This window comes from Sclerotinia sclerotiorum, genomic scaffold (genome assembly GCF_000146945.2).
Source record: "Sclerotinia sclerotiorum 1980 UF-70 scaffold_3 genomic scaffold, whole genome shotgun sequence".
NCBI classification, from domain to species: domain Eukaryota; kingdom Fungi; phylum Ascomycota; class Leotiomycetes; order Helotiales; family Sclerotiniaceae; genus Sclerotinia; species Sclerotinia sclerotiorum.
The window spans coordinates 1690174-1710085 of NW_001820833.1; the positions used below are offsets into that span (position 1 = coordinate 1690174).

Below are 19912 nucleotides of genomic sequence, written 5' to 3' on the forward strand. Positions count from 1 at the left end.
AAACAGTGAATCCTTATCCTTGCCTAATTCAACACAAACAAAAAAAAACCGAACTTCACCAAGAGATGAAAAGAGTGTCACAAAAATCTTTACCTTGCAATACGTCAACTATAGTAACCATCCCAAGCAACAAACCTTCCAAAAACAACTTACAGTTCACCTTCCCACATCCACTATGGACGATGTCATATACAACAAAAACGACGACACAAACATCGCCATGGTCGTAAACGCCACACTAATCGATATCTACAACGGCGAAGACATAAGCATCCACCAAGGGCAACCATGGGCCTACAAATTCGAAGTTCCCCACTGGCCGAAAGACGAAAACATTCTACTCGGACGTGGCGAAGCCGAACTCGAAATCGGCATGGGATACATGTTACACGGACACCTCTCCATCAACGAAGGCAAAAATTGGACGCGAACTGCTTTTGAAGTGGATGATGCGGTAGAATTATGCAGTGCTGCTAGAATGGAAGATCGATGTCCGCAGTTTCGTCTTGCGGGTTTGGTGCTTGAGGTTGAGGATAAATGGGTTACTTTGGGATGGGAGAGAAATGATGATGATGTGGGAAATTTTGCGTGGGTCTATGTGAGGATTCGTTTGGAGTTTGCTGATGAGGATATGCTGTTTAAGCAGTATTATGTGGAGGGTTATATGAATGGATATGATCGTATGAAGGATTGGGTTGCGACTTTAGTCACTATTGCTCCTTGACTTTTGATGGGAAATGAATTGGGATAATTTCGATGCTGGCATGGCTTACATCAGGATATCTGGTGGTTTGAGACACTGCACTTGCAAACAATCTATATTTACGCGTTGCATTACGCAGAAAATTTCTTTTCAGTAACTTTTCAGCAACCTCCGCGACCGGAAATACAGTGATGGATGGGACAATTTCTTCACCAAAAAAAGAAAACAAGGCTATAGGAATCCCTCATACTCACTATACTTCAGCAGCGCGAGCTATGCTACACTTAATAAGTACCATCTATCGCAACATGACCACATGAGCCGTAATCTTTCTGCCTGTTCTAGATCATTTAGATGATTCAGCACATACCAGAAATAGCTTAGCTGCGGCCAGTACTTAAAATTGTTCAAACACTTCAGCTCGATGGCTACCAATTACGGCAAAGAAATAGTATACCTCTGACTTCACAAATGACTATGGGAATTGTTGTGCGAAATCCGGAAGACTCGTTATGATCCGTCCGGCACTTGGCACGCTAAACATCTAAGTCGTAGAATAAGTAGACGCAAGACAGCTTCAATACCCAAACACCATGAAGGAAAGTCCCAGAACGAGCAGCTGGACTTCCATTCATTTAAAACAACCAAAATCCACCAAAGGAATAAATGGAAGAAATGGTGCTCTAAAAGCACTAAGAACCTGGTAGGGATAACTCAAAGTTGCCAATGAGGCATCTAGAAAGGAAGTGAGGCACTAGGAGAAAGAGGTGGTTATCACTAGGAATATCCATTATGATCCACCGGGCTCCAAGAGCTTCATGGAACCATAAAGTCAATGCATTGCATCCGATACACAACCCATCGTTTCTAAATCACTAGAGACAGCAGGTCATGTGAAAATAAACATTAAGCCTCACTGAATGCAGTCGTAAAAAAGTGAATCCGCGAAAAAAAAACATCGCATTTGAAATATATGTACGCTGAATTGATCCATTTACCAAGGGGTCAACCTGAACATGCTGTTAAGCTCAAGCCTTCGAGCTAGACCATCTAATATAAATACAAAGCAAATGCCCCACCGTACCCGACGCCTGCTGCCAGTATGCAATTTTTGTACAATTTATACAAATCAGCGACTACTATCGCCGTAATGATGGAGAGCATAAAAATCAAACATTAGTGGCCACACTTATCTCATTTTCGACATTTTCGTCTTCTCCGTGGGACGGTTGAGGCGAATCATCGGAAAATACTGGTGGCAGACATAACCAACTGCAACCCCTACGAATCAAGGGCACCAACTTCTCAACAGTATCCCTCTCATTCTCCACGCGTGGGTTTGCAGCATTGGTCACCGCATCCAACCGATCCTTTTTCGATACCTTTTCAATCTCCCACCATTCTATCCATTCAGTTCGCGGAACAACGAAGCTGCGGTCACAGATAGTACATAGTGTAGGACCAGAATAATGAACATTCTCCGCTCTTCGAAGTAGAGAAGGCATGCTAGGAGGTATACATTCCAGATAAGATTCGAGACGTAGAAATTCAGGACTTCGAATGCAAGACTGCAAAGCTTTTTCGATCAAGCTCGGAACGCGTGATTGGACTTCAGGAGGCTCTGGGATATCATTTATATCTGCGACGGGCAATTGGACGTGCCCTTCAGCGTCTTTCCATTGAGGATCTGAAGGAAACATAGGGCCTTTTATACACTGTCCAAAAGTATTAAGAAATCTGACTTCTGTTCTGCATTGATATGCTAAGGAACATTTCTCGCCTGAGATTGGTCTTCCTGAAATAGGAGTACGTTGATGCCACTGGTGGTTTATAGGACCGGGCATATTAGGATCCCCATGTAAAGTTACAACGTATTCTGGAGGGGGAAATGGTTGATTCATCAATGGCCATGGCCGCTTGCGTTGGAGATCGATCTCAAAATGAGTTGCACCATTCTCACCGCCCTTAAGTCTTGCCATCGGCAAGTAGAATGGATTCGGATGTAATTGAAAGTCATATAATGTTCCCCCCCGGACAAGAAGATCAAGAATCTCATAAGGCAGATATCCCAACTTGTTATAAGCAATATTCAAGTCCTCTAAAAGTTTCAGTTTTCCAATGGCAGGTGGTATCTCCTGTAATTCATTACTTCGTAAACTCAGGAAAACTAATCGATTTAGGTTGAACAACTCTGCAGGAAGTTTAGTGAGAGTGTTTCCTGAGAGGATGATTCTTAAAGAAGGCTCGAAACCGTCATAAACATGAGTGGTTGTGTCATTCAAAGCGGAGTGAGTACGCGCGGTTTTGACGAAACTTTTCAAAGGACGTATCGTAGAGTTTTCAAGATGATCAAGGGCCATGCGGCTGATTATGGTTAGCTTGAACTGCCAATGCAAGATAGTCTTCACCTACGATAAATCAATATACTCTTCTCCATCTTCAAGGCACTTCTCAATCTTCCTCTGGGCATGAACATCTCGTGGAGTGTTGATAGCGATTCTTGACTTTAGTGGTGATGGCACAGGAACATGGTCCGCTGGCGATAACTTCTTCCCCTTATCCATCTCTATGTCTTCAAAGTCCGTACCATCACTTCCCATAAATACTCCGCTATCCACCTTTTTACTAAACGTTCTTTTGTTTCTGATTGGAACTTTGCGATCTAAAGGTTCATCCTCAAGGGCAGAATCGGAAGCTAGTTGTTGATCGAACCATGGACCTCTGAATCTTTGCTTCCGTCGCTTCTGTGTGTATTTCTCTACCGAAGGGTCGTCGTCGCTAGAAAATATTGGAGGGTCGCTTGAATCAGGGGGAGGTGAACCGCGGACGCGTTTTCGCGACAAGTTTGTTTTGGCAAAGGTAGAAGATGTATTGTCTCTTATCAATCGTGGCAAAGAAGGTTCGTCTGCCATTGTCAATAAGTACAAATGGCTACCCGAGGCGCACCTTCCTTATTGAAACTGATGAATGAGATATCTAACTATAAATGAAATCGATTGAAATGGGCAAATCCCGAATGTTCGACAAGTACTCAGTTTCCCCGAAACATTGACCGAGGTTGTCAAGATGAACTAGCGGCCGCCCGCTCATTCACGCGTTGGCGCGTTGGCGCGTTTTCTGTTTCTGCATCCCCATAATTATCCTTAGCGTAAGGTACCTACCTAATGTAAGGGTAACCGTAATCAGATAAGAAACAAGATAAGATATGCATCATATAGCACGGACTTCAACTTCTTCATCCTTCACTCGTCATTTCACTCCATTCTTCACTTGTCATTTCACTTCCTTCAGAACTCCAACCTCATTTTTTCATCATTGTTTTTACCTGAGAATAGTCAAAATATCGTCATTATTATCACCATCGACGCCTCCCTCTACTTGGTAAACTTTGGTCATAATTACCAACCATACTATACATCATGTCATGAGTGCTAAATGGTCACATGCATAATGTAATCACATTACTTAAGTGTGCTGAACCAGAAACCCGTACCTTCAGTTGCTATTGCAATAACCCAATTAAACCATTTTCGTTATTCAGCATCTTGCTACTTTTGGACAGATACCAAACAAAACTAATAAATCTACGAAGGATTGGTTTTTGGATGCGACATACATATATTGGATGCATTACCTTCGTTTTGCGACTTCGCGCTCAGATTGACTTTGACGCCCGTTCGTGACCGTCATCGTCATCATCTTGCTGAAGTATCACCCTAAGGAAGAGATTTACAATCATTCAAACATCCTGCGACACCCAAATAGCGACGATATGTGCACTACGTACTTCTCCACCTATATCAACTGCCATCATCGTCCTCTCCGACGAACGAGGTGTGCCCTATATACACAAGATCATCGAACCTGTACTGGTAAAGTCGAAGTGCATACTGAAGGAGGTCTTATCTGTCCAGCATGTTTCGATAAGATTGTCTGGGTTCGATCCAACGGTGAATGGGAGACGGTAGAACCACCAGACGGTGATCTAGCAAAAGATGACTGGGAACAGGTCGAGAGAGTTGGTTATGATTGGAAAGAAGATAACAAATCCAGGGATATGAAGGTTGGTGTCAAGGGCAACAGCCGCGATGCACTCGTCATGAAAGAAGGCACGAAACAAGCAAATGATAGGGTGGATCTGTAGCCGGAAAAATCATCTTGGGATTATGAGCGCATTCAAGGAAAATGCGATAATCAAGGGGGCTTTAGCGGAGGTTGTTGGTTCAATAGTCGACTCGTATAGATTCCCGCAATGCTACTTGTCTAGATAACAGCCACGCTTCGAAGTATAACGCAGCTGCCTTGGCTCTTATGTTGACTCATAATATGGCCCGCAGTTTGGCGTTATTTCCTGTAAATAGGAAGAGCCATTCACAAGGCCTGAAGATATATCGAGGCAAATAAAACGGCAAAATGTTACAGACGAGAGTATCACAAACACCAACTGAGTCATTAAAAGCTTTCGTCACCTCAAATCATTCATTCATCAGTGAGTGAATGTGTCTTAACTGCCGATGAATCTGAATTACCACACCATTTCTTTCAGCACCGTACACCCAAGTTCGATCGAGAAGTTCCAGTGTTGGTACCCATGAATGATAGATACTATCTAGGAAACTTCAATACCTTAACTCTGGACCTGAACACCTTCGATAACACCAATCTCAGAAGCAATCTCATAAAAATTGTAAGAAGTCTTTTTATAATCATCGAGTGGCTCTGATAACTTCAGGATGCTGACCACTTCAAAGCAGAACAAACACGAATAGTCACGGCAGTTAAGAAGCAAAATGTGCATCTATCTCTGGCAAATGTACATCATGAGGTCTCGTAATGTATGGACGAAGGAAGTGGGGTCAAAATGTCTGCTTGCGCAGTTGTTTCCTTGGAAAAACTACAAGAAGCCCAGTCCCACTTGGGAATCAGTTATTGTACACCTGGTTGATGAGCCTGATGGGGTGATGCAGTGTCCGTCTCTAGGAGGTAAACTTGGCCATCCAGTTCGTCTCTGTAAATCATCCACTCGAGACCAGATCACTGACTTATTATCCAGTTCTTCAACCACAGTCGTTTGTAACCGATCAGAATCGCTTTTTCGTGTTTGTATCTTTACTGATTACCATGCTCATACTCTACCTCTGTTACGCAACTACGCTCTTGAGGAAAGTATAAATGGAGATTTTGACTTCCCACTGGACCTTTTCGGTGGCTGCCATGACGATGAGGAGGTTTTGACAAGAAACATGAAGCATTTTGGCAGTTTTTCTTTGCTTGCAGGTGCTAATTGGCGGAGAATTTCAAAGTTTCGAACCCCTCATGGATTGACAGGGTTGTTCCATCGCGTTCCATACTGGCAGTAGCTTTAGACATCTTGGTTTCTCGGATCGGGCAAGGACTCACGATATGAAGACAAGGCTGGCTTAAGAACGGTATTACGCATGCGCAGAGTGATGAACTAAATGGATGTCAAAGATACTGGCGGCCTGTAGTTACTAAATGATATGATATCTATTGACCACACTACCGTAACATAGCCTATTCTCATCTAGCCGTGAAGATTTATGTCACGTTTATATCTCACACTTCGAGCTCACCATCAAATGTTTTCCAGCAATACTATGCCTTCCTATTAACCTTCGAATCCAACCCGTGGAATTTGTCTAATCCTTAGCATAGACAAGATCATACATAATACATTAACCACTACAACACAATATCTATCCATTCAATCATCAATCCCAAATCCCCAATCCATTCCATAATCCCAACCCTAACAAAACCATCCACAGCGTAAACCCCACGTTCAAGTCCAACATCATTATCATCATATCCTACCTTACCCCTTTCCGTCCTGAATCCATTCATGGATTAATCTCCATTAACTACCAGGCTTTCGATATACCGTTAAGCTCCATGAAATAAGATATTACGATTGCGAATGATGTGTTTCCATGGTGGAGTCTAAAAAATGGCCACTTTTACAAAGGCAGTAAACAAGGTCATATGAGTGGTGTAAGTTTTGGAACAAGACTGAGTCTAAAGGTCTATAGAATGGTCATTTCGAAGTATATGATAAGATGTCTTAACTTGTGATCGTTGTGATATAGTGGTACTATCTAATCATAAGGTAGATATGATAATTTCATGTGGAAAGCTCAGCGTCTCGTGGTACATCGTTGCATATACTCCGTACTCTGCATACCCTGAAGGAGAAAGAAAGTATTTGAGTGGTTAGGATTAACCGTGACCTTGGTCGGCATTTGCCGGAGCTGTAATATAGGCTTGTCTAGGCCTTGATTCGTCACGACCCCTCCAATACAACCATAGAAATACTTCATATCAACATCCACTTTTTGAATGTCTTGGTTCTATTGATATCAGACCAGGACATCAGGAGGCTATCTTTTGATAGAGAAGTGAGGGCCATGAATTCCTCCACAATACTAAAGAAGGTGGACCACCTTGATCGCGACCACGTTCTGAGACTCAATCATGATGTAGTCGCGTGAACCTTATTTCTCCATCGTTATCAATGAGAGTAAGGCAGGATAAATGAAAGCTCCATATATCTATTTTTGCCTCAGTAAATCATCAAGTATAAATAAATCCTTGGATAAACGCAGTATGTGTCGTAAAAGAGTGTCCAAAATGGCTTCAGAAAACGTTCCTCTCTTATCTGAACATACTCCCATGCGCTTTCAATCACCCTCCTCATCCTCAACCCTATCCATTTCGCCCGCACTTCTCAGATTTCGTCTTGCAATCGGCATCAATGTTCCTATAGCCTCATCGACCGATTCTCCACCCTCCGATTTGGAAGGTCTACGTAAAAATGCCTATGGGGTTTACAAGTCCGTTCTTTCTCAGCAACGCACGTTCTCTTTACAATACCACTTAATCGAGGGCGTGTACTATTGTTCTATTCTCTCTCAGCTCGTCATCGGTGGCGTTCTCGCTTCCTTTGGCGAGCTATCAAAGACACATCCGCAGACCGTTACTGTACTGGGTGTTGCCAACAGTTGTTTAGCTGGAGTTCTTGGAATACTGAAGAGTCAAGGATTACCCGACCGATTACGCAAAGACGAATTCGAGATGCGGAAAGTTCAAGACTTTATCGAAGAATGTGATACTAGGCTAGCAGTTGGATGGGGAGAAACGATGAGTGAGGCAGAGGTGGACGCTTTGATCAAGGAAGTGTTTGATCAATATGCTGTTGCTAGGGATACTACGGAAATGAATAGGCCGACGACTTACGCGCATCAGAGTGATGGGGATGAGTATGGAAATGGAGGGGGAGTCCAGGAACAATGCGCAGTGCATCCTTCGACGACAGATGCGAGAACGGCTATTGGAGGGAGACAGAGTAAGATTTCGGTTGGGGGGAATGGGAAATCTTTGCAGATTTATTGATGGCGTACTACTTTTCTTTCCTCCCTGCCTTTAGCTTCTTTTACCTATGGCTTTCGATACCTCTATAGACAGTCTACTTAGATACCCAGTTAATATCAATTAATCCAAACCTCAGGTCGAGACTTCATTCATGTTGAGATTTGATTATTAAGACCTTGTTGCATTTCTACTTGAGACGGGTCACCCTGCTATTGACACCCAAGCAACATGTTGGGAGATAGTGGAAGCAATTGTATCAAATGAGTCTCTCTTTCGAGGCTGAGTTATATGTGGAACAGCTGGGATGGAGAAGCCAGTAGACTAATGGAGTACGATGATGATGCAAAATATAACATGTGCGGTTGATGGTAAAGGAGAGAATTGCGGATGAGAACTGGGATTAGTCAAAATAACCTACACGAGTAAAATGTCTAATGATAATGATATTTCGTGCAGTGATATAAGTCTTACAGTACTCGTAGAACTATGCAACAATATTGAGTCGCCGCGGAACAATCCGTTTTTAGATCCACCACTCTTTTGCAACAATCGCACCGGAAAGTTTCCGCACCCTTGATCTTGCGATATCCTTCATTCGATGCACACAACAAACTCCAGAAAATGATCTTCACATTCATTTATAGAGCCTCGGTGCCCACGCGATATTTTGTTCTCTTACCAAGACTACTGTACTCCATGAATTTCCGGGATATGCATGATGCCCGGGGGTTTTAAGGCTTGGCCCTTCTTACTCCCACGCCTCACACTAAAATCGTCCCCTAACAAAGCACTAAAAGTTATACTAGGATCCCCATGTTGGCCGTATATTGCCATTGTCAATTGAGGATCTTATCCATAATGACAACATATCAAGAGAATTCCTCTAGGTTGTGTCTTCGAGAACGATCTTTTCGACGATGAATCACCCGACAGATCTCCAGCTTGCTCCTAAACCCCAAAGCTTCGATTCGAAAAATGCGTACATGGGGAATCATAGTGAAGCGGAAGATCAAGCAAAGAATATCAAGACAAAGCCAACCCCACTGCCATGTCGGCGGACCTTTCGAAGGTAGGGCTCAATTGTTAAAGCTTGCTTCACATTAGGTTGCTGACAGATCAATCAAGACCTCGGGCTGGTCGAGCATGCGGGGTAAGTGCCATCAGAAATATATCCTCCAGATGATAACCGATACTGACGTGACTCGTATCAATAGATGTGCCATTCGCGAAGAGTATGAATCCGCGCATTCAAAGATACTTCAAACTATATCATTAACACTATCAAGGTGCGATGCGACGCTGGATCCCGCGGAATTCCATGTACGAACTGTGAGGCATTCTTTCTCGACTGCAGTATACCTCCGCGAAAGAAGAACTCGAGCAGGGGGGGAACGTCCGATAATGGACGAAAGAGGTCCGCTCTATTAATGTCAGTATTTGTTCAGTCCAGATATGTTCGAAGCTAGTCTGCTCTACACGGCTGTATTCTTACATAAATGCAGAGCCAAACAGCACAATCATCCAAGTGACAATGGCGACGACAAGCGTGACAGCAAAGGAAATGGAGATATGGGGCTTCCTCAACCAGTGGCATCAAATCACAACGATTTTGCTTCTCTGATTCTTCAGGCTGACGAGCATATTAAGCAACAACCAGATAGTACCAAACAATACGCCAAATTAATAAGCCCACCAGTCTCGTCATCTGCAATTGAAAACCCTGGGAAAGTGGCGTACTTGCACGAAAAATCATCTTTGGCAATTCTCATGCAAGATTATTATGGCACGACCAACGCTGTACACTATCCCTTGCCGCAGGACGCCGCTAATCAATACATGGCTACGAAAATGAATGCGGAAGAGATGGATATCCTTGAAAAGCGAGGTGCACTACAACTCCCACCTAGAGATTTATGTGAGGAATTGATTGACGCATACTTTAAATGGGTAGCTCCGGTTATTCCAATCATTAATAAATCGTGGTTCATGCAAAGATGGCATGACCTTGACAATCCACCCCCCTTATTATTAATGCAGGCAGTCTTGTTGGCTGGATCTAGAGTTTGTACCACATCCATGCTACTAGATGCCAGTGGTTCTCCCATTCCCGCTGCGACACTATTTTATAAAAGAGCAAAAGCCCTATATGATGCTGATTATGAGGAAGATAGAGTTATCGTAGTCCAGGCACTTATTCATTTAGGATGGGTGCGTTTATGGTACCTAGTATTCATACAAGAAAAGGAAATGCTAATTCAATAATAGTATTGGGAGGAGCCAGGCGTTGTTACAAAAAACGTTTTCTACTGGAATGGACTCGCGACCACTATTGCTCAAGGTTTTGGAATGCATCGTAGTCCAAGTGGTTCTCGTCTCAGTCCAGCTGATAAAAGGCTTTGGAAAAGGATATGGTGGACCTTGTACATCAGAGATCAATCAGTAGCAACCGCACTTGGACGCCCGGCACACATCAATATGGAAGATTCCGATATAGAAATGATTCGAGAAGAAGATTTTGCCGATGATCACACTGAACCTGGAGTTGAAATACGAGTGCAATTCTTTCTTCAATATGTGAAAATATGCCAGATCATGGACGAGATACTCTTTCAACATTACTCTTTACGATCCAAGAAGCAGGGCAACGACTCGGTCATACTCCAAAATTGTGATCAAGCTCTGAATGAGTGGCTTCAAAATTGCCCAAGGCAGATCCGATGGAATCCCTCCAGCAATAATAATTTCTGGTCCTCTTATCTGTGTTTGGTCTACCATACTACAAGGTGTCTTTTGTATCGAGCATATTTGCCATCCGTTAAATCTTCATCGGAACTCCGGGAGAAGCTCGATGTTTCACAACACGCTGCTTTTCAATCTGCAAGAGCAATGACTTCAATCGTAGAACATATGATTTCACGGAACGAACTGAGGCATGCTCCTCCATTCTTGTATAGTAAAATCCGTGCCAAGCAGAATTAGGGTGATTGCTAACGCATTTTAGAATATATTCTTTACTGTCGGCCTTGATCATGCACATCTATGAGCTACAGATTCATTCGTCATTCGAAATAACCGAAGCGCGTAAAAGAGTTTCCATCTGCATGTCTGCTCTGGAGAAACTTTCTGATATATGGCTAGTCGCTAAAATGGTTCAAGGTCTTTTCGAAAGCATTCTGAAGGCGGCAGGATTCGAAAATTATAAAGTGCCCGTTGGCTTCGTTGGAAATCCTTTACATGGATCGAAATCAATTGGAGAATCCAAAGAAAACAGTCTTCCACTTACGCATTCCTTGCTTGCACACCAAAAAGCAACTCTGGGTTTTATATCAGGTACGGGCATAGGTAGTCCTAAAAAAGGTCAAAAGTCAGGTAGTAATAACGACGGTATCTCCTGTACTAATGTGCCACCCGCGCCACAAGCCAAACATCAGCCCGCTCCATCAATGCACCATGAAAACGAATTTTACATCCCTGATGCTATATGCCCTACTGGTACAATACCGAATTCAGTACATCAAACTGTTCAATACCAGGATCCTACCTTTTCAGGGGACATGAATTACATACTAAATGAGCCGATGACCACGTGGATACAACCGGATTTCCAACAAATGATTCCTAATACTCTTGACGTCGCAGACTGGTAAGTCTAAGTTCTCCGGTAGGTGAGACGTAAAAACTGATGTATGAATAGGTTCGAATATTTTGGCATGCGATAATAAAATGCTTATTTTATGTACGAATTTGTTGCTCAATTATTGAAGGTTGAGATTTTGTGGCACCTTCCAGTGCCACGTTTAGTGATTATCTAGATCCTGTCTATTGATATATAGTTCTAAACCACGCGCTGTGCCTACATTACTTTCAAAGAATATCATCTAGATCAATCGACTAGAAATATCACCTTGAAGGTCGTTTTTGATCGAAATATTACGGGAACACAATTTCGAATTAGCGCGCAGGCATGCGGCTAAAAGTCTACACATGGACATTCTGGGATAAGCGAGACAACAAAATGTTGCGACTGGTTGGATAAAACCGCATTTAAAAAGTCATGCTGAACATCCTGAATCATCACTTATTCTTATTGAAGCACTTTCGACCTGTCAACTACAATATCAAACCGATTAGCTTACTAGATATTATCTACGGAAGCAATCGATTGAATCTCTTTTATTTGCAATAACCTATCATGCCGGCTTTGGTACCAACCCTAGCCACAACCAAATCGTCCTCAGCAATTTGGCCCCACCGCAGTGGAGGCAACTTGTCTCGCTGTAGAACTTTTCTAGATCTATTATAGATCTTATCACTACCAGCTAAAAGTTATGCAACTATACTGAGGGATTTGGCAGTGCTTGACAGTGGCTTGATTAATGGTGTTAGTATGGGACACTTGAATGAGTCGAGAGCCGTTCACTCTGTGGTGCGATGAATCAATGACAGGTCACTCATTTTGACGACCCCTGACTAGTAAGAGATAGAGGAAGACAGGAGGGCTGGCTAAAATGCCGAGAATTACGGCTCATGAATGATGGAGTATAAACTGTCGTTTGGTGGGGAGAAGCACGCCGCCTGCGGGTAAAATCTTTAAGAGTCCATTATCCGGGATCACAGGTTCATATATCATACAGCTTAGCAGCACTAATAGAATACCTCGGTCATTGAGCTACCATGTAAAGCAAATTGATGTTCGAAGAACTTTGTTTATCGCCAATCTACGCCAGCCCTACCAGTTTGATATATCAGATTCCGTGTTACGGGGAAGCCCGTATTGTGGGGTAAAACCCTTATGCAAGATGCAGCAATTCCGTGAACCAATCACAAATATGATTGCTCTGATTCTATTGTATCATCTGATATTTTCATGTCTTTCACTTTGAATTTCTGATATGGCTGAAAAAACCTCGGTATTACATGGCAAAAGGCGCTAGTCATTTCATCCCAAGTTCAGATGATTCTTTCTTTTTTGTCCTGCAAAAGCTTATAGACATTCATTTAGATGCGATTGGCTCCGGGATCCAGTTTCAAAAAACAATGGGCTCCACTTTACCCTTCAGACTAAAACATCTTCGAGAAGTAAACATTGGGTCATAGCTTAGAATAGACAAAATCCCATTTATATGAGATGAAGAGAGGAATTTTTATTTTAAGAAACGATGATCTATGATCCCGATTTCTTTTTGCTCCATAACATCGGATTAAGGTCTAGATGCAAGTGTCGTATTGAGATGGTGATCATCATGCGAAATATGGGGTAACCTTGTCATGGTGACTGACACTGGCTAATGTGGGAGAAGCATCTTGTTTTGTTTCAGGCTCTTGTATGTGCCAAAAAAAAAAAGTCATTCCTTCGACTAGGACTTTGGGATTATTCCTTAATCCGTACATGCCGTGCCTTTAATGGCACATGGCCCCTTAACCTAACTATCTCATCTCCCTTCTATTCGTTGCTCCGTCACCTAACGACACACCTACATTCTTCCCAGGACAACAAGTCGCCGAGGTATTTTTATTATTCAGGTGGGATGGCAAAAAAATCTCAATAGATAGTCCAGATGATGATGATGATGATAATGATAGGGAGGGATACGATTCTTGCATTTACTCGAAAGAGAAATAGAGAATATACATTGGATGGATAATACCCCGCGTTATTAGCACAATGCAGCCTACATCTAATGCAAAGTGCAGAGGAAACCAAGCCATACCATTCAACACTGCAAAGCCCAACGAAACAAAAACACCTCGGCGTCATATTCCTAGTGATTTCATCCCTTTGTGCATCTAGAAATCATATAAACAAATTCTCTAGTGAGAAAAAGCAATATAGTGGAGTATTCGATACTAAGTACCCACTTCGATACGGCAGGATAGTAGCTCTGTGCAAAAAGGATGTTGATTGCTAGGAATAGTCCCGCTTTTCACCCTTTCATATATCCTTTCTACCAAAGAAAAAACCTCGGAACTTCATGTTAGAATGATGAGTTTATTTTTGTGGTTTTTGTGGATGGGATTTGTTGCGATGGTAGCGGGTTGGTTATGACGATGTTGGTGGAATTAGTAGGTAGCTTGAAGTATATATATTTGAGTAATGGATCTCTCTGGGTTTGGAATATCACTCTCATCGAAATTCATCTCTTCTCTTCTATTCTTTTCATTCTCATTCTTTCTGATTCTTCGCATTGTGACTTCTTTCCAAATATATCTAATCCAACCCATTCATACCCCCACAAACAATGTATTCACCCATCTTCCTCCTAACTCTCCTCCCAATCCTCCCACTCCTCCCCCTCACCCTCGCCATCCCAGCTGCTCTCCCCAACCCCTCACCCGAAACCTCCACCATCTCCACCATCAACACTACCACAACCTGCACCGCCATCCGCATCATCACCGCGCGCGCATCCACCGAAGCCCCCGGCGAAGGCATAATCGGGACTCTTGCCTCCGCCATCGAACTCGGCACCTCCCAATCCGTCACTCGTACTTCCGTTTCTTATCCTGCGTTACTGGCGCCTTATCCACCTAGTGTGGCGAGTGGTGTTGCGGCTATGAAGGCGGATTTGATTGCAGCCGTGGAGGCGTGTCCGCAGCAGAAAATCGTTTTGTTGGGGTATTCGCAGGGTGGTGAGTTGTGGGTTTTTTTTGTCTTTGTCTTTTAGCTTTGAGCTTTTGTTGTGGTGGAGGTGTAGGATAATATGATGGGTTGTGTGTGGATGGATGGGTTTGGGTTGAGATAGAATATAGTACTAATGTGATTCGTATAGCGGAATGTATTAGTGATACGCTCGGCGGAGGAGGAGGTGGACTCCTAGGGACCAGAACCCCAGCTGTCGATTACGCGAAATACGGATCCCATGTTAAAGCTGCTGTTATGGTAAATACTCCCCATCTCATTGCTCCCACATCCCTTCCCTCCAACCCCCAACCTCCCCAAATCACCCCTTCTAACCACCACCACCACACAAACAGATGGGTGATCCCCGCTACATGACCAATCAACAATCCTTCCACGTAGGCACCTGTTTCCAAAACGGACTCTTTCCTCGCTCGAGCGATCAATCGGCTTCTTTGAAGGGTTATTCGACGATTCTGAAGTCGTATTGTGATTTTGGGGATCCGTTTTGTTGTTCCGGTGTGGATACGCTGGAGCATTTGACTTATACGGTGAAGTATAATGCGTTTGCTGTGAGTTTTGTTTTGGGGAAGATTGAGTAGGGGGTTTGTGGGGGACTTTTGAAAGAGAGGGGATGCGCGATGTGGGATGAGGTGGGATGAGGAGTCAGGGGATGAGAATTTGAGTGCTGTTCAGAGATTAGGCTGGATTTTGGGGTGGTTGTTCTTTCTGGATATATATTTCTCTTCTTTGTATCTATTTTTTTATTTTCTTAGTAGGGATGTAGTCCATGTAGGGATTTGGCATTCAACATGCCTTTATGAGTATTTTCTTCCCTTCGTGGTGTTCTTTAAATGTGTGCTTATATGCATTGTGGAACGATGTTCTATAGTAGTGAACATAGACGAGAGAACTGTGAAGAAAATAATTATGATCAATGATATTCCGATATCTTGAGAAATCCTATCTATCCTATTAGGATGTGTAGAACTGTAGCTTTAAGCTGATACGATAAAACTTTATTCCTCGTTTCACTTGAGAAGGACTTATAATTATATCAAATAATTGTTTAAACGCTCTTGGGGACTCTACAAGAAGTAAATGTAACTTAGAACAAACACTATGAGATTAATCGTATCCGTTCTCGCCATCCTCTCGATTCCAAAATATCAAAGTTGCGTAATTCACTCGAGATTAACTTGGAATTTTCTCAATGGAAAGATGTCCGGAAATAAAGTACAGGGCACAGGTTGTAATGATTAAATTGCCTGTTAAATTGATCGCGCATCTCGATCTGAAATGCAAAGACTGCGGGATGAAGATGAAAACCTCTGGAAGATGGTAGAAATTACGGAGAAGAGACATCCAAATTCGAGATAGTGAGGTTGAAACTCTACACTCATGAAATTCATTGAATTCTTTGTCGTTTAAATAATGACTCTTGTGAATATGTATAGATTATAAAATGCGCTAAAGAGTTGATTGATACCCGAATAGAGGGGAAAGGACCATGTATTTATCCATCTTCCTATCTCTGACTTAAAAAGGCGATATCTGAATAGTCTTCGCCAGAGTCATAAGGGAATTTCCCATGTAAATTCCATTTTTAGACGGCCTATCACTCGCCAGGACGAATTGGGAATATGGTGAACCTTAAGTAGAGTGTGAAGATTTGGAAGTTATTGTGATACACTCTGGCTTGTAAATAAAGCAGATCAATACCATCAACTCCTTTTTCGAATCAGGTATCGTTCGGACCCGAGTTTCTTATGTTTGGTGAACTAGGACCTCGTAGTTTGAACGATATGACCGGTGGGGTTTGCATGCCTAGTGTGTATTGTGATCTAGTATATGCGATTTACCCGAGCAGCCTGCCAGATGAACTCTTCAAGGAAGGCGACAAGTAGATTTTTATGTACTTTGTGTTTATATTGCTGGATACTTTGCTGACTTTTATTCTGGCTAACGGAAGCGACGAACATGTGCTAGACAGTGGAAATATTTCGAAAAAAATCAGATTGTCTTTTTCGAAATTAGCCGGCGAGACATCCCGCTCGAGCAATACCAAGCCATCAAGATACGCCTACACAGGGAATAATTGACTTTCTGCTCTGAAAAGCGCTCAAAGAATGATATCAGAGGATACCGCCCAGAAGAATAGTCAGTAAAAGGAACGCAAAGACTAGATTAGAATATCCTCTCGAAGGAAAGAGGAAGGGGAGGTTAAGAAGAAGAAACTAAATGTTGAGAATAAGATATTTCTTACTTGTTGGTTAGATGCCCTGATGGAAAGTTACACAATAAAGGCATGTGAGTACTAGCTATCGCCGGCAACTAACTTTAGATTATTTCCCTAGTTCTTGTAATCTGCAATCCAGGATTTCTCTCATGAACTGAAAAGTAAGAAAGTCCAAAGTGAATAGCAAAATGGTTCCATAAAAGTGGGATGACTCCAATCATATCCGAATTTGATTTCTGATGAAAAGGAACTTTATAGATAACCTTGAAGGACACAGCAAAACACGAGGTACAGCTCCACCAGCAGATGACTTAGTTATTCTTCTTCGAGATTTTCCTTCTTCATGTGTTAAAATCGATCAAATGACAATATCCCATTCTAGGGTCATGAAAATGATCTATATCAAAGTAGTGTCAAAAGATCAACCCCCTTCAAGTGAAATAATCATTATCAACTGGACAAGTACCACTTCCATACATCGAGAACGTAATACACCCGTCAAACCATCGACATTATAAACTTGGTGTAGAGAAGGCAACAGTGCCCAAGCTAACTATTTTCCGCTCCTTCTCCTAAATCTTAATATTGTAATCTTACGATTCCACAACTTATAAACGCAAGTACACAAAGATACGAATTGACCAGAGATTTGTGACCTAGAAATTCGATTTCACAGAGAATACTGGTCTATGATCCATAATCTTCCGACCGAATTTCTGCACAACTTTCAGTCACGACATTATAACGATGGATGAAAAAAAGATCTCATATCAGACTAACATCTCGAATATACACTTATACATACTCAAACACACTGACCAAAACATTCAATTTCAACGGCCGAGAGAGAGGCCTTTGATAAAAAGAAAGTGCCTCATCACTATATCCATGAATGAGATTAAAGGCGCAGGAGTGAAATTCTCATAGCTCTCCAATAACCACCGCATTCATACCAACAACCCCTTACAATTCAATAATCCATAATACCCATAAAATAGCACGACTTCCAAAAAAAACTAGTAGCCCTGAGTACCATCATACCCGAGTAATCAATCGCGAGCAGTTTGCAACTCCTTATAAGATTACCAAAACATCATATCATATGGTTCTAGTTCTAGTTCTGCTACCAATAAACCACCGCTCAAACAGATGACTCTTCATAAATAAACACCCGGCTCCTTCATGCTTGATTGATCGTGGATATGTGAGACTTACGTGGCTAAACAAGTAGATGTTGTAGGAATTATTTATCGGAAACTACCTAATTCAGATTCTTGATGTTAGCGCTGTAACTGCACTCTTCACTTTTTTGTTTATATAAATGGAGATTTGGAAGAGCTGAACAGTAAACATATTGAAAACAAACAAACAAAGAGACAAACAGCTTTGGATAAAATCCGAGCTGATGGGGTGTAGAAAGTATCAAATTTTATTGTATATATTCTGAGGAGAGGAAGACAATTAAAGGTGCGTGTAAAAAGAAGTGTTAGGTCCTAGCCCACTCCCAAACTAAACAGCAAGTACTCCGTAGCATGTACACAATTGCTAATAATCAAGCCTCACATACATCGAGAAGATCGATTTCAAACCACAAACAATAAGGTATTGATCCAAGATTGATCATTCAATTTCCTTTTCATACTAGGAGAACGCCATTTTGAAATTTTACAAAGGCTAGAGAACTAATTGAACCGATATTTTGAATGCTCCCAAAATGCCTTTATAGATATTTACCCTTGCCATATCTATGACACCAATTTTTAAGTATGGTCATAAACTACCATATACTCCCAATTTAGATCTTCTTTACCCACTCCACAATACCCACCTTAATGAACTCCATTCAACAAAGTCTCACTCCCAACACCATTATGACCCTCTCCCTCTCCCTCACCACTCAAAACCCAATCCCTAACTGCACCCTTCCAATCACTAACCCTACCATCACCCACCTTTACACTAACAACCCTCACCTCCTCACCCTCTACAAAAACTCTCCCACCATCTCCCTCTCCAGCCCTCACCCCCTCCTCCCCAAGAAAAACACAATTCTCCAAATGTCTTTCCTTCAACCATTTTTCCTCTTCTCCTCCCCTTTCCACCACCCTCGCTTCCCCATTAATCGTCGCACTAATACTACTTATCGCACTCGTATTCAACCCTATCAACATCTCCGCCAAACTACTTCTACCCCCAGTATTCCTCGGAGGACTCGAAGCTCTATTCCCAGTAGGAGGACGATGAGATACCCAATCGTGAACCAATAATGAAACATTTGGATTTTCGAGAAGGTTTTGGGTTTTCTTAGAGGAAGGGTTCGTCGTCATTATTATGGTAGGATGAGGAGACCAGGGTGTACTGGGAAGATAGGTGTAGTTCATGAGGGAGACGTGAGGACGAAGAGAGGTGCATGTTGCGAGATGTAACTATGTATCATGTTAAATTAGTGTTTGTCTGTGAGTAAGACGCGGTTGTGAGGGAGGACGTACAAATCTAGCATTTTCTAAGCATTGGACGACTTCTGAGGGTAAGGTTCTTGAGACTTGGAGATTGGTGACGCCGGCTGAGGCTTCATAATTCAAAGGCGCTTCCGTCATGGTTGTGGTATGTGAATGTGTTGTTGGAAGTAGATTTGTTGTAGTTGCTTTGAGAAAAGTTGAGGTTGATATTCTATGAGAGCCGATGGGAGAGAGGGGCGGAAGTAGTCAGAATGAAAGAGAGATCGGGATTGGCGGGGCAATGATCGCATGAGATTACGTAATATTTAAAAAGCTCTAAGTTAGACTTTATCTCAAACCTACTTAGTACCACAAAACAATCGATGCATTATTCTACAGCTACATTGTCGAACTCCGAAATTTAATTATCTAGTAGATAAAGGAAGTTTCCTCTACCAGTATCAAGCTCTGTATCACTTTGGTAAAGGTATAAACAGAAGAAAAGAGATTTGAGCAACTCCGAA

The 19912-nt window shown here is 42.3% G+C and overlaps 12 protein-coding genes across 12 annotated transcripts; 7 read left to right on the forward strand and 5 right to left on the reverse strand.

Moving 5' to 3' along the window:
• Positions 1-175: 175 nt before the first annotated feature.
• SS1G_02750 (predicted protein) lies at positions 176-724 on the forward strand (the record flags this gene model as incomplete). The annotated part of the gene is made up of 1 exon (XM_001596480.1): positions 176-724. The coding sequence occupies one exon, from the start codon at positions 176-178 to the stop codon at positions 722-724; it is 549 nt and encodes a 182-aa protein (XP_001596530.1).
• A 1148-nt stretch (positions 725-1872) lies between these two features.
• On the reverse strand, positions 1873-3615 carry SS1G_02751 (hypothetical protein; the record flags this gene model as incomplete). The annotated part of the gene is made up of 2 exons (XM_001596481.1): positions 1873-3067; positions 3116-3615. The coding sequence occupies 2 exons, from the start codon at positions 3613-3615 to the stop codon at positions 1873-1875; spliced, it is 1695 nt and encodes a 564-aa protein (XP_001596531.1).
• An 860-nt stretch (positions 3616-4475) lies between these two features.
• On the forward strand, positions 4476-4847 carry SS1G_02752 (predicted protein; the record flags this gene model as incomplete). The annotated part of the gene is made up of 1 exon (XM_001596482.1): positions 4476-4847. One exon carries the CDS (start codon positions 4476-4478, stop codon positions 4845-4847), a length of 372 nt encoding a protein of 123 aa, XP_001596532.1.
• Positions 4848-5493: 646 nt separating this feature from the next.
• On the forward strand, positions 5494-5780 carry SS1G_02753 (hypothetical protein; the record flags this gene model as incomplete). Its single annotated transcript, XM_001596483.1, has 2 exons — positions 5494-5703; positions 5757-5780. 2 exons carry the CDS (start codon positions 5494-5496, stop codon positions 5778-5780), a joined length of 234 nt encoding a protein of 77 aa, XP_001596533.1.
• Positions 5781-5983: 203 nt separating this feature from the next.
• Positions 5984-6073, reverse strand: SS1G_02754 (predicted protein; the record flags this gene model as incomplete). The annotated part of the gene is made up of 1 exon (XM_001596484.1): positions 5984-6073. One exon carries the CDS (start codon positions 6071-6073, stop codon positions 5984-5986), a length of 90 nt encoding a protein of 29 aa, XP_001596534.1.
• Positions 6074-6406: 333 nt separating this feature from the next.
• On the reverse strand, positions 6407-6963 carry SS1G_02755 (predicted protein; the record flags this gene model as incomplete). The annotated part of the gene is made up of 2 exons (XM_001596485.1): positions 6407-6554; positions 6890-6963. The coding sequence occupies 2 exons, from the start codon at positions 6961-6963 to the stop codon at positions 6407-6409; spliced, it is 222 nt and encodes a 73-aa protein (XP_001596535.1).
• Positions 6964-7393: 430 nt separating this feature from the next.
• SS1G_02756 (hypothetical protein) lies at positions 7394-8113 on the forward strand (the record flags this gene model as incomplete). The annotated part of the gene is made up of 1 exon (XM_001596486.1): positions 7394-8113. One exon carries the CDS (start codon positions 7394-7396, stop codon positions 8111-8113), a length of 720 nt encoding a protein of 239 aa, XP_001596536.1.
• A 663-nt stretch (positions 8114-8776) lies between these two features.
• SS1G_02757 (predicted protein) lies at positions 8777-8926 on the reverse strand (the record flags this gene model as incomplete). The annotated part of the gene is made up of 1 exon (XM_001596487.1): positions 8777-8926. One exon carries the CDS (start codon positions 8924-8926, stop codon positions 8777-8779), a length of 150 nt encoding a protein of 49 aa, XP_001596537.1.
• Positions 8927-9544: 618 nt separating this feature from the next.
• On the forward strand, positions 9545-11811 carry SS1G_02758 (hypothetical protein; the record flags this gene model as incomplete). The annotated part of the gene is made up of 4 exons (XM_001596488.1): positions 9545-10300; positions 10358-11040; positions 11094-11735; positions 11787-11811. 4 exons carry the CDS (start codon positions 9545-9547, stop codon positions 11809-11811), a joined length of 2106 nt encoding a protein of 701 aa, XP_001596538.1.
• A 473-nt stretch (positions 11812-12284) lies between these two features.
• Positions 12285-12527, forward strand: SS1G_02759 (predicted protein; the record flags this gene model as incomplete). Its single annotated transcript, XM_001596489.1, has 2 exons — positions 12285-12369; positions 12412-12527. The coding sequence occupies 2 exons, from the start codon at positions 12285-12287 to the stop codon at positions 12525-12527; spliced, it is 201 nt and encodes a 66-aa protein (XP_001596539.1).
• A 1804-nt stretch (positions 12528-14331) lies between these two features.
• Positions 14332-15313, forward strand: SS1G_02760 (predicted protein; the record flags this gene model as incomplete). Its single annotated transcript, XM_001596490.1, has 3 exons — positions 14332-14722; positions 14863-14972; positions 15068-15313. The coding sequence occupies 3 exons, from the start codon at positions 14332-14334 to the stop codon at positions 15311-15313; spliced, it is 747 nt and encodes a 248-aa protein (XP_001596540.1).
• A 3466-nt stretch (positions 15314-18779) lies between these two features.
• On the reverse strand, positions 18780-19547 carry SS1G_02761 (hypothetical protein; the record flags this gene model as incomplete). The annotated part of the gene is made up of 2 exons (XM_001596491.1): positions 18780-19376; positions 19440-19547. 2 exons carry the CDS (start codon positions 19545-19547, stop codon positions 18780-18782), a joined length of 705 nt encoding a protein of 234 aa, XP_001596541.1.
• Positions 19548-19912: the final 365 nt, after the last annotated feature.